Raw genomic sequence first — 12608 nt, forward strand, 5'->3', positions numbered from 1 at the left:
TGACACCTAAGGCCAGCATGGACCTGTCGAGCTGTTGAGTATGGAGTGAAAAATCCCTTGCAGGGTTTTCCAAGCTGCATCTTCTGAATTGTAAAGGCAGTGGACGAGTTGCCTGAGACCTGGGGAGGGAGGGTATCAAAAACCCTGCACGGTACTTCCTCTCCACCTTCACAACTCAGTGTCAGAACTGGCCAGTGCTCTGTTCAGCCTCACCAGGCAGCAGGTGGTGCCTGAGGGATTCCTAGTGATGAGGTCAGTCTTGGAGGCGCACATATTTGTCCCCAGGAAGACCAGTTGGGGTTGTCCAGTTCAAAGGCACCAAAAAGACAACATTATGCATTCAGCCAAACAGGAATTGACCCACTTCCCCACCGTGCCACAGACTCACTGAAGGAGAAGCCAGCAGAGCTCTTCCTGCTCTTCGAGGTGTAGACTGGCTGATTTTGCAGAGGAGGGGAGCCCTCAACTGTGCTGCCTCTCCTCTTCCTCCTCCTTTACTCGAGCCTTCCATACTGTTTTATTTTCTTAGGCTTCTCTTCCTCCCCTACCCTTTTCTTCTTCCTCACACCAGGTTTCATTCGAGGCAGACTGCCCTGACCCAGGCCGGCCTGGTTATGTTCCCACTATCAGTAGCTTAGCTAAGAGCCAGTTGATGAGGAAAATGATATCTGTGCCTTATTAACGGGTGTTTTTCTTCTCACGTTGATTTTAAAGTAAATTCTGGCTCCTGTTTCAGTAATAAGCCTCTGGATTGGAGAGACAGCTCTGTAAAGGAACCATTAGCTCAACAGGACGAGGCTCTGGGTTCTGTTCCCAGCACTACAGAAAGAACTAACAAGCACAAAGGCAGCAGTGGTGTGTTATTAAAGGAAAACCAAAGCCATTTAAATGTAGTAAATGATTCTTGGAGGTTGCATCCCTCCCAGAATTCTTTCTATTGTGGAGTCCTGAATCCAGAGAGTACAGAGTCCAAAGATATTCTGACTTGCTCAGCATTACCATTGGGGTAGGCGCCTCCTGGAGCTGCAGGGGAGTTCACTGTCGCCCTTGCAGAAGCAAGGGTCAATTGTCACGGTCTCTCAAAGGAGATGTGGGTGTGTGCAGTCCCAGAGTGAGCCCTGCTTGCGGTAGCCTGGACTCGGTAGCCTGGACTCGGGGATTTCAGAGCTAGGTGTGGGGGGAGTTTCCATCCTGCTGAGCAGGGGAACCGAGGCACCGCAGCACTGAAAACAAACAGGATGCCGGGCACCTCCTCACTGCCACCAAAGCTTCCTCACTGCCACCAAAGCACCTCCTCACTGCCTTTGTTTTTCTGCTTTCACTTTCTGATTTTGAGTATTTAATAAAGGAAATGTGGGGATTCTGGATTCTTATCATCAGAAATGGGCTGATTAGGATGAAACCCAGCTTCCTCTTGTAGCCTCTCCCTTGTGCTCCCATCTGCCCCAGGCGGCTTTCAGTTCCTGGTGACCCTTCCCTGCTGGCTGCTCTTCAGACACCCTACTGCCTGGATCCTCCTTTCCAGCTCTCTCTGTAGTTCATTCTGTCTCTAAAGGGAGCTGTGCTTTCGTTTGGCTTTCAGCTCTGACTCCGACGGTTCTGCATTTTGCGTTTAGTCCTGTGTTCGTTCTCTCTGACACTTGTTTCATCGACTGTTTCTCTTACTATTTTTATGTTTATTTCTCATGTGAGAAGGAAGGCTTGGATCTTTTGTCTGGAGGTGTATATCAGAGCCCATAAATGTGTTTTTTCTACCAGGCTTCTGGTGTACACCTGTAGTCCTAGGAAGCAGGAGGGTCCTGAATGTGGAGCCAACCTGGGTGGCACAGTAAGATGGTCTGATCCACCTTTAGCAAATATTAGGAAGCATCCCCAGTTTAAGCTTACTCACACCTATTGTCAAAAGTGCAAGGTTGTCACAAATATTTATGCTTTTTCCTGCAAGTACTTCCTAATTCTGTGACATGGGGAAAAGCTGAATGCTAATAGGTCAGACACGCTCAACATAATGTACCTGACAAGCGATAACAATGCCTGCTGTGGGTAGAGCTGGCCCAGCAGTGCATGGAGTGGAGCAAACCGATTGCAGAACAGTTGGGACACTGACCATTCATATAAATAAATGTGGGTGTGTAGCACAGGACTGCAGAGAGATGGCTCAGTGGTTAAGAACACCTGCTGCTCTTGCCGGGACCCGAGCTTGATTCCCAGCACCTACATCTGTCTGCTCACCACTGTCTTATAAGTCCAGCTCCAGTTGTAGGGGTTCTGACCCCCTCTTCTGGCCCTCTCTGCCACACACATGTATGTGCATATGCATATAATACACATAAACAATAAAGTATAAAATATTTTAAAAACAAAAACATTAACATCTGCTCATATACAGAGTAAATCTGGAAGGTTACTGAGTGAACAGCTGTCGCACAGTGGGTTTCATGTGCTGGTATCGCACAGTAGGCTTCATAGTCACTGATGTTTCTGGCTAGGGAGTTGCTGGCGCTGACTGGGTGATGGGAGTAGAAGAGACCGAAGGGTTTTACCCTGTTTTTCCGCATTCCTCTCTGAGCCTCTGCCCTCTGAGAAGAACAAAGTGGGCAAACTTTTCAGCTTAACTCTCAGGATTGTGTTATGTGGGAGGTTACATGGTTTAGTTAGACAGAGATTGAGAGCCTCAGAACAGATGGCATCTTGTCGAAGTGTGATGATGGGCAGGCAGCCTTTATCTTGGGCTTTATGCTTTTGCACATAGTGCAGAATATACTCAGTATCGAAACCATTGAAAGAGAAGCTGTGTGAGAAGCAGCAACTGACTTGTTTCGACATTGAAGTAGACATTTAAAAATCCTTTCTCTGTTGCTCAAGCCATCACAGATGTGATTAAGAACTCTAGAGGGTTATTTATTTTCTGATTCAGCCTTAGGGAGTAAGTATTCCAAGTTCACTATGCAAATATGTAATTATATCTAGATGAAATTGAAATCTGACTTAAAATATTGTTCAAGAATCTTTAGGCTCCTTCATAAGCTGTGTTACGATCCTGATTTTTTTTTTAACACTTTGTGTGTGTGTGTGTGTGTGTGTGTGTGTGTGTGTGTGTGTGTGTGTGTGTGTAAGAGAGAGAGAGAACACACGGACATTTGGACACACTGCTGTTAGAGGACACTTTGTTTTGAGAGTTCTCTCATTGCACTATGGTGGTCTGGGGATCTAACTTAGGCCATCAAGCTTGACAGCACGGCAAGCCCCATAGTCCCCCGCCCCCCCGTCTCGTCCACGTGCTCAGGGTTCAATCCTGTCTGTCCCTGTTTCAGGTCAGTTGGTGGTGTGCACCCTGTGCTCCTGTGTCATGAAGACAAAGCAGATCTGGCTGTTCTCCGCGCACATGCTTCCTCTGCTGGCTCGACTCTGCCTCGTCCCTCTGGAGACCATCGTCATCATCAACAAATTCGCTATGATCTTTACAGGATTGGAAGTCCTGTACTTTCTAGGGTCTAACCTCTTAGTACCGTATAACCTCGCTAAGTCTGCATACCGGGAGTTAGTTCAGGTGAGAGTGCCGGGCACGTGCGTGCGGGTCAGTACATTTCTCTATGAAGACTGGTTCACTTTTCATTCCAGCTGTGGATGTGGGGATACTCGGAGCCCCTGTTCTCACTGGAGGAGGCAGTGAAGGAGTGAACCTGTGGGTGCAGAGTGTTTGGGTTCATGCCCCCAGGCTGCTCTTGACCTATATGACCTTGGCGTAATCACTTCTCTCTACTTTGTGTAAAATGAAGCTGCTGATACCACAGCGCCATACTCTCCTCACCCCTAGGGTAGCTGTGAGATCCTTATGTCTTAGCTATTGTACTAAAGACAAAAAATAAGAATATATTTGACAGGCAATCCTTGATTTCTCTTCTGACTCTAGTCTTACTGTGTCAACAGTGTCTTCCCTCCGTTTATCTAACCTGTTTAACCTGGGAAGCTACTCAGTTGGGGCTGCAGTGATAGGTCCCATTTAGCCGCAGTGCCAGAGGCTGGCACGCAGATGTGCTGCCTGCAGTTGTCTTTCTCCTCTTTGCCCAGGTTAGACACTGGGAAGAGAATTACTTCTCATTGACCAATTGATAAGCTTCACTGTAAGGGAAAAGAGTGTTGGTCTGGTTTCTCTTTCACCTCTTGGCTATGTGCAGGACTTTCACTTCAGAGGAAACACTCAGCTGGATCAGATTAATACTCCTGGGGGACAGGTGCTGTCCTGTGCTCTACCAGCAGACCCTTGGGTACTATTCCCTACGCCCTGGGCCTGAGGATCCTCTCCTCTCCTGCTCAGTAATTAGCGTGGGTGGTCTCCCCAAAGTAGAACGCTGTTCAGCACCGGGCTGCCTCAGTGAAGGGTGTGTTTGTATTTAGGATGAAAAGGACAGTCAACTAAGACCTGCATTCTTTCTTCAGATCATTATGGTGTGGAACAATTCTAGATTTGTAAACCTTTATTTACATCAAATAGTTAATGGCCATAAGACAGCGTCTCTGTTTCTTAAGGTCATGGTGAGATCTGAGTGATTGCTATGTGGTTCACACGTCACTAGGGTGAGATTGACGAGCATAAATTACAGGTTATAAAATTTATGACTTGAGAATTGCATAAGCAGGAAATGGAAATGTCAGGCTTTTGAATGGTGTGTCTGTGATGGGAAACCCGAGGCCCAAGTTGTCTGCTTTTGGCAAGTTGCCCTCTAACAGTCGTGTTCCAACCACTGTTTAACAGTTACTTAAACAGTTTACTTAAATACTTTCTAAATGGGAAGAAAATTAATTTTGACCAGAATGTAGAAAAAGTATGTTTTACTGAAGAAAAATTTAAACCAGAAAAACCACAAATGTGAGGCTAGAACAATGGTCCTGCAGTTAACAGAGCTTACTGCTCTTGTGTAAGACCCAGGTTCAAATCCAGCACACACATGGTGGCTCACATACCCCATACACAATTCCAGTGCCAGGGCATCTGATGCCCTTGTGGCCTCTGTGGGTCCCTGGATGCACATGATGCACATATACTCACACATGCACTCATGCAGGCACACACATACACTCACACAGGCACACACATGCACTCACACATACACTCAGACAGCACACACATGCACTCACACATACACTCACACAGGCACACACATGCACTCACACATACACTCACACAGGCACACACAGGCACTCACACAGGCACACACATACATTCACACATGCACTCACACAGGCACACACATGCACTCACACATACACTCACACAGGCACACACATGCACTCACACAGGCACACACATGCACTCACACATACACTCACACATGCACTCACACATGCACAGACATGCACTCACACATGCACAGACATGCACTCACACAGGCACACACATGCACTCACATGCACTCACACATGCACTCACACATACACTCACACAGGCACACACATGCACTCACACATACACTCACACATGCACTCACACATACACTCACACAGGCACACACACATGCACTCACACATACACTCACATAGGCACACACATGCACTCACACATGCACTCACACAGGCACACACATGCACTCACATGCACTCACACAGGCACACACATGCACTCACACATACACTCACACAGGCACTCACACATGCACTCACACATACACTCACACAGGCACACACATGCACTCACACATGCACTCACACAGGCACACACATGCACTCACACATGCACTCACACAGGCACACACATGCACTCACACATGCACTCACACAGGCACTCACACAGGCACACACATGCACTCACACATACACTCACACAGGCACACACATGCACTCACACAGGCACACACATGCACTCACACATACACTCACACAGGCACTCACACAGGCACTCACACAGGCACTCACACATGCACTCACATAGGCAGGCACACACATGCACTCACACATACACTCACACAGGCACACACATGCACTCACACATGCACTCACACAGGCACACACATGCACTCACACATGCACTCACACAGGCACACACATGCACTCACACATACACTCACACAGGCACACACATGCACTCACACATGCACTCACACAGGCACACACATGCACTCACACATGCACTCACACATGCAGACATGCACTCACACATGCACTACACATACACTCACACAGGCACACACATGCACTCACACATACACTCACACATGCACTCACACATACACTCACACAGGCACACACATGCACTCACACATACACTCACATAGGCACACACATGCACTCACACATGCACTCACACAGGCACACACATGCACTCACACATACACTCACACATGCACTCACACATGCAGACATGCACTCACACAGGCACACACATGCACTCACACATACACTCACATATGCACTCACACATGCACTCACACATACACTCACACATGCACTCACACATACACTCACACAGGCACACACATGCACTCACACATACACTCACATAGGCACACACATGCACTCACACATGCACTCACACAGGCACACACATGCACTCACATGCACTCACACAGGCACACACATGCACTCACACATACACTCACACAGGCACTCACACATGCACTCACACATACACTCACACAGGCACACACATGCACTCACACATGCACTCACACAGGCACACACATGCACTCACACATGCACTCACACAGGCACACACATGCACTCACACATGCACTCACACAGGCACTCACACAGGCACACACATGCACTCACACATACACTCACACAGGCACACACATGCACTCACACAGGCACTCACACAGGCACACACATGCACTCACACATACACTCACACAGGCACACACATGCACTCACACAGGCACTCACACAGGCACACACATGCTCTCACATACACACACATGCACTCACACATGCACTCACACAGGCACACACATGCACTCACACATACACTCACACAGGCACACACATGCACTCACACATACACTCACACATGCACTCACACATACACTCACAGGCACACACATGCACTCACACATACACTCACACAGGCACACACATGCACTCACACATGCACTCACACAGGCACACACATGCACTCACACATGCACTCACACAGGCACACACATGCACTCACACTTACACTCACACAGGCACACACATGCACTCACACATGCACTCACACAGGCACACACATGCACTCACACATACACTCACACAGGCACTCACACATGCACTCACACAGGCACTCACACATGCACTCACACAGGCACTCACACAGGCAGGCACACACATGCACTCACACATACACTCACACAGGCACACACATGCACTCACACATGCACTCACACAGGCACACACATGCACTCACACATGCACTCACACATGCACTCACACAGGCACACATACTCACACAGGTACACACATACACATACTCATACAGGCACACACATGCACTCATGCAGGCACACACATACACATAAATGTGTGGGCGACGGGGTCTGGGGAAAAAGGAATAGCTAGAAATGAGCATGAGTGCGTTTTGACACTGCACCTCCAGCTCTGGATTTTATTGAAAAGCGCAGGCTTCACATCAGAGCTTCCTTTGGCTGCTGGGTTAAGGATTTGTAGGCCACCTGTTCCAGTGCTGCTGGCTCTCCTGGGCCTGGTGTCTGATCAGGAACTTGCTGCTTACATGTCTCATCTCAGATGTAGTAATCAAGAATTCATTCATTAATGAGTCTCGCTAATGAGATTTGTCCAGCCCCACTCCACCCTCTATTTCACCTCACCCCCATTTTCTTATTTAATATCTTGATTAGACATGATTACAAGCCAGGTGTCTTCAAGATCACCATTGTTTGAATCTCTTGAGAGCCTTCTCTCTCAACCGTTGGGGCAGTGTGTTGTTGCCGACCTGTGCACACATCCTACGTTTGAATAGGAATGTGAAACTCAGTACATAGGAAACCATGCTGCCCACTGTGTACCCACCTTTGAAAGAAGTCTAATGAGAGCAGCCGTGTGGGAGGAGTGAGCTGTGCATTTTATAAGTACTTGAGATCTAAGGCAGCCTTGTCTCTCCTCCTCAGGTAGTGGAGGTGTACGGCCTTCTGGCCTTGGGAATGTCCCTGTGGAACCAGCTGGTGGTCCCCGTGCTCTTCATGGTCTTCTGGCTTGTTTTATTTGCTCTTCAGATCTACTCCTACTTCAGCACCCGCGATCAGCCTGCTTCCCGGGAGAGGCTTCTCTTCCTTTTCCTGACAAGGTAAAAATCCACCCTTGGAAGAGAGACCGTGGGTCTGGGAAGTCAGGTGTGCAGGCTGCTTTTAGCAATAGCACAGGACTGTATTTAGTCAAGGTGGGATTGCCAGCTGGGTGAGGCCTAGGCCTGGTTCAGCTGCCTTGGGGACCAGGGTGCAGCAAGTGATTGGCAGATATCTTATTAAATGATGGTCCTGTTCCATTTGTAATACATGCTACCTGCTAAACATTCTTCCTCCCAGTCAGCCTTTCTAGTAGTCTTGTGGGACAGGGACCTTTACTGCCATTTTCTGTTTACACTGAGGAGAGCATCTCCCTGGTGACACTGTGACAAGAGACACAGTTGCCACTCAAGCCAGGTCTCAGCTCAGCACCTGTGCCGGCTCTGTGTACTTGGACCATAGTCTCATATTCTTCATGTCTTGCTCAGTATTGAGATAATAGCCTCTGCCAGTGACTAGCCGGACATCCGGTGTGTCATTTGCGTTCTTTCCCACTGCAGTGTTGTCTGTTGTGAGCTTGTATTAGGTTCACGTTTGTCATTTCCACTGAGATTGACTTTGAAATGCCCAGCACTCTCTGTACATAAATGTTTGTTCCTGGTTCACAGTCTTATTTAGTCATGTAGAGTGTGTGTGTGTGTGTGTGTGTGTGTGTGTGTGTGTGTGTGTAGTGGTCATATGAATGCTTGGGTGTACACTGTAAAAATGAGGTATTTTAATTATTAGTTTTTGTAAACAAGTAGTATTATCAACAAAACCAGATACATTTTAATGACCAGTTCAATATTAAATAAACCTAATGTTTATTTTTATGTTATCAAAGTTCTTCACTATCTATAACTAAATTAAATAAAGATCAGTGGCCGCCATAGTGTGGTTGGTACTGCTGCCTTTGTGGGGTAAGTGGTGACGATTGAGAATGATTGCTCCTGTAGGGAGTTCTGAGAAGTACAGTTTGAGCTATTGGAAGAGCCAACAGTTGCCATAACAACGTGTACATAGCGGGGCACTTTGGAATATTTACCATCATGTGAAATTATATGGTTCTGGAGATGTGGGCAAGGCGCTCTTTGACATTTACTGCACTTGAAGGTAACAGATAATAAAAATAAAGACCTCGAGAGATGTGTCACCACATGGTGATACTTGCTGAAGAGGTAGAAGGCTTTTAGTCTTGAATGGCAGGTGGGAAAATGGTGTAAATTATTTATGGTGGCCAGACATGATGGTACTCCCCTCTTAATCCCAGCACTCTGTAAGCAGAGGCAGGTGGATTCCTGTGAGTTCCAAGCGTCCAGGGCTACATAGTGAGGTCTTGTCCCAACAAATAAGGAAGGAAGGAAGCAAGCAACAGCCAGGGCTACATAGTGAGGTCCTGTCCAAACAAATATAACTAACATGGTGGGGGCAAGCAGCCAGGACTGTCTAGGGAAGTCCTGCTCAAATTAATAATAATAATAATAATAATAATAATAATAATAATAGCAAAATGAAAAACTAACTTCTTTTTGGGGTGATGGATGAAGCCGCCACCACAGGTTTTGATCTGGGATGATTTCTGATGATCTAATCAAACTCTGGAAACATAAAGGCTTAAAATGGTTTTTACCACAAGTAGAGCGCTCAGCCTGTCTGCCTCTGTTTTTCAGCATCGCCGAGTGCTGCAGCACACCCTACTCCCTTCTGGGCCTGGTCTTCACGGTGTCCTTTGTTGCCTTGGGTGTTCTGACGCTCTGTAAGTTCTACCTGCAGGGATATCGAGCCTTCATGAATGATCCTGCCATGAATAGGTAAATGTTTGCTTGCGATCTGAGCCTTCTACAGTGCTAATCATGAATATCTTTGATGAATTTTAGAGAAAATGGAGTTTTAAAGATTTTTGTTGCAATATTGGGATTGAAGTATATGAAAAATAGTAACTAAATTACGATATAGAAATACATTTTAATTGTGTATATTATGATAAGTATTGGATAGTTTGCTTCTCTACATTCTGAGAGCTTGGAGAGCTTGCCCTTTCCCATTTGGAGTACCTGTCCTGCTGCTAAAATCGGATTTCTCTTTGATGCTTTCCCCCAAGGGCTTTGTACACGTGCGCGTGTATGCGTGTGTCTGTGTGTGTCTGTGTGCGTGAACATAATTTATTAAGATTCCCTGAGCTGTCAAAGGATGATTTGATGAGAATTTACAATTCTCAAAGGCAGAACAATTAACCTTTCTGCCTCGCTGAACATCTTTGGAGGAAATCCCAGATGCAGTATTGTAATTTTGCTCCTAAAAGTTTCAATCTATGATTTAAATACATAAATACACACACACACACACACACACACACACACACACACACACACATGCACGCATGTGCATGTATACATATGCATGTGTGTTTTGCCTACATTCATGTCTGTGTACCATATACATGTCTGATGCCTAAAAAAAAGCAGAAGAGGGCATCTGATCTCATGGAACTGGAGTAATAGCTAGTGGTAAGCCACTGTGTGGGTGCTGGGAGGTGAACTGTGGTCAGTGCTCTTAACCACTGAGCAGTCTCCCCAGCCCCATCTGTAAATGTTCTCACCAAGGTACAGCTAGGTTCAAATCACCCTTATACCAGAAGCTTTGACATGATATCCAGTTATTCGAGTTCCTCTATTGGATCTTTTAATACTTTACTTAATAAGATCCCAGTAAGGCTCATGTTGCACTTGACTGATCCATTTTTTACACCTCCTTAATACATAGGTGTCTTTTATTTTCCTGCTCTATCTGTGTCCCACTTTTGCTGGGTTCTTTTGTGACGTCACAGAGCATGTCCCAAGATTCACTGTTTTCTTTTATTATGTTTTAATGTCTATGTTAGACCATCTGTAGGATTGTTGAGTTGACCGGTTTGTGAATTGTACCCAGAATTCAGTGATTTATCATCACGAGTTATTTACCAGTTTATGTTCTTAGTCCAGTGTGCTCGCTTTCTCACGCTGTAGCGTGCAGTGCTGTCACATGTCGAAGGATTTTCTAACACAGTTTTAGAAATGAAAACCTGTGCCCATCATTTCTCATTTATGTGTTTTTTTTTTTTAACCAAACCAATTGGATATTATAAAGTTTGTGACTTGGAATATATTATTCTATATGAAAACTGAATTGCAAAAATATTTGTCTTTGTGCTGCCTACAGCTTCTTGTCTTTTTAAAGGGATATTTTCTTCTCCAAGTTGGTGAAAACAAAAATAATGTTTTTAAATAAATACTTGTATATTGAGTGTGTGCATGGGCATGTGTGTATGCGACAGATTATATATATATATATATATATATATACATATATATATATACACATACATATATATACATATAGAGAGGGGGGAGGGAGATCAGTATATAACTGATGCTATAAATCTTTACACTTCATTGGCTGGCTCTGAGTAGCAGAAGGATCTCAGTGACAGTCTGCTTGGGACTTGTTTATGTTTTTTGTAAGTTCTTCCTTTCATTGTACCCTAAAGCAACAGCACACTTTAGAACACGTCAGGATGCATGTAAATCAGTGCGCCAGCACACTGATGCTTGGGGCATGAAGTTACTTTGCATACAGACAGGACTTTAGCTTGAAATGTCAGGACAGGTTTAAAACTGTAATCAGCACTCAGGGCCTTGAAGCTCAGGGGTGCTTGGACTGTGACTTTACGTGTGCACGTGTCTGCCCGTCAGGGGGATGACGGAAGGAGTCACTCTGCTGATCCTGGCGGTGCAGACGGGGCTCATAGAACTGCAGGTGGTTCACCGTGCGTTCCTGCTCAGCATCATCCTCTTCATTGTCGTCGCCTCTATCCTGCAGTCCATGCTGGAGATCGCAGATCCCATTGTTTTGGCACTGGGAGCGTCTAGAGACAAGTAAGGAAAACGTGCCGCTTCGATTCAGTTGCCGTACTCTCTTCCCACATACTGCTGTATCCTGAAGGATGGCTGGGAACCTGCTGTTCATTCTCTGTGTGTGGTTTGTGTGTTATACTCACCTTTGCCTGAACATGTGCGTGTCGAAGCCAGAGAGGGATGCTGGGCGTTCTCCTTGATCTCTGTCCACCTAACTGACTGACCGAACCAGAGCCTGGTGACTGAGTTAGTCTAGTCTTGCCTTGGGCAGTCTAGTTTCCATCTCCTGAACACTGTAAACATAGTCAGCCACTCCTGGCTTTGACATGGACTTCGGGGACATGTACTCTGGTCCTCCAACTTGTGCAGCCAATGTTTTATCCACTGAGCCATCTCCTCAGCCTGTGTTTGGCTTTCCTAATGAGTTTTGGTTTTCTCTTAGGGTTTCTATAGTTAA

General features: G+C 46.1%; 1 protein-coding gene across 1 annotated transcript in view; it reads left to right on the top strand.

Annotated features, from left to right (window-relative positions):
* The window catches only part of Rnf145 (ring finger protein 145), a 44375-nt gene that overhangs the window by 24497 nt on the left and 7270 nt on the right, over positions 1-12608 (top strand). Inside the window, exons 5-8 of the mRNA NM_001105778.3 lie at positions 3315-3550; positions 8106-8281; positions 9929-10069; positions 11990-12172. Of these exons, the coding sequence (NP_001099248.1) occupies positions 3315-3550; positions 8106-8281; positions 9929-10069; positions 11990-12172 (736 nt within the window). The remainder of the gene's footprint in view (positions 1-3314; positions 3551-8105; positions 8282-9928; positions 10070-11989; positions 12173-12608) is intronic.

Source organism: Rattus norvegicus, chromosome 10 (genome assembly GCF_036323735.1).
Source record: "Rattus norvegicus strain BN/NHsdMcwi chromosome 10, GRCr8, whole genome shotgun sequence".
In the NCBI taxonomy this organism is placed as follows: Eukaryota; Metazoa; Chordata; class Mammalia; order Rodentia; family Muridae; genus Rattus; species Rattus norvegicus.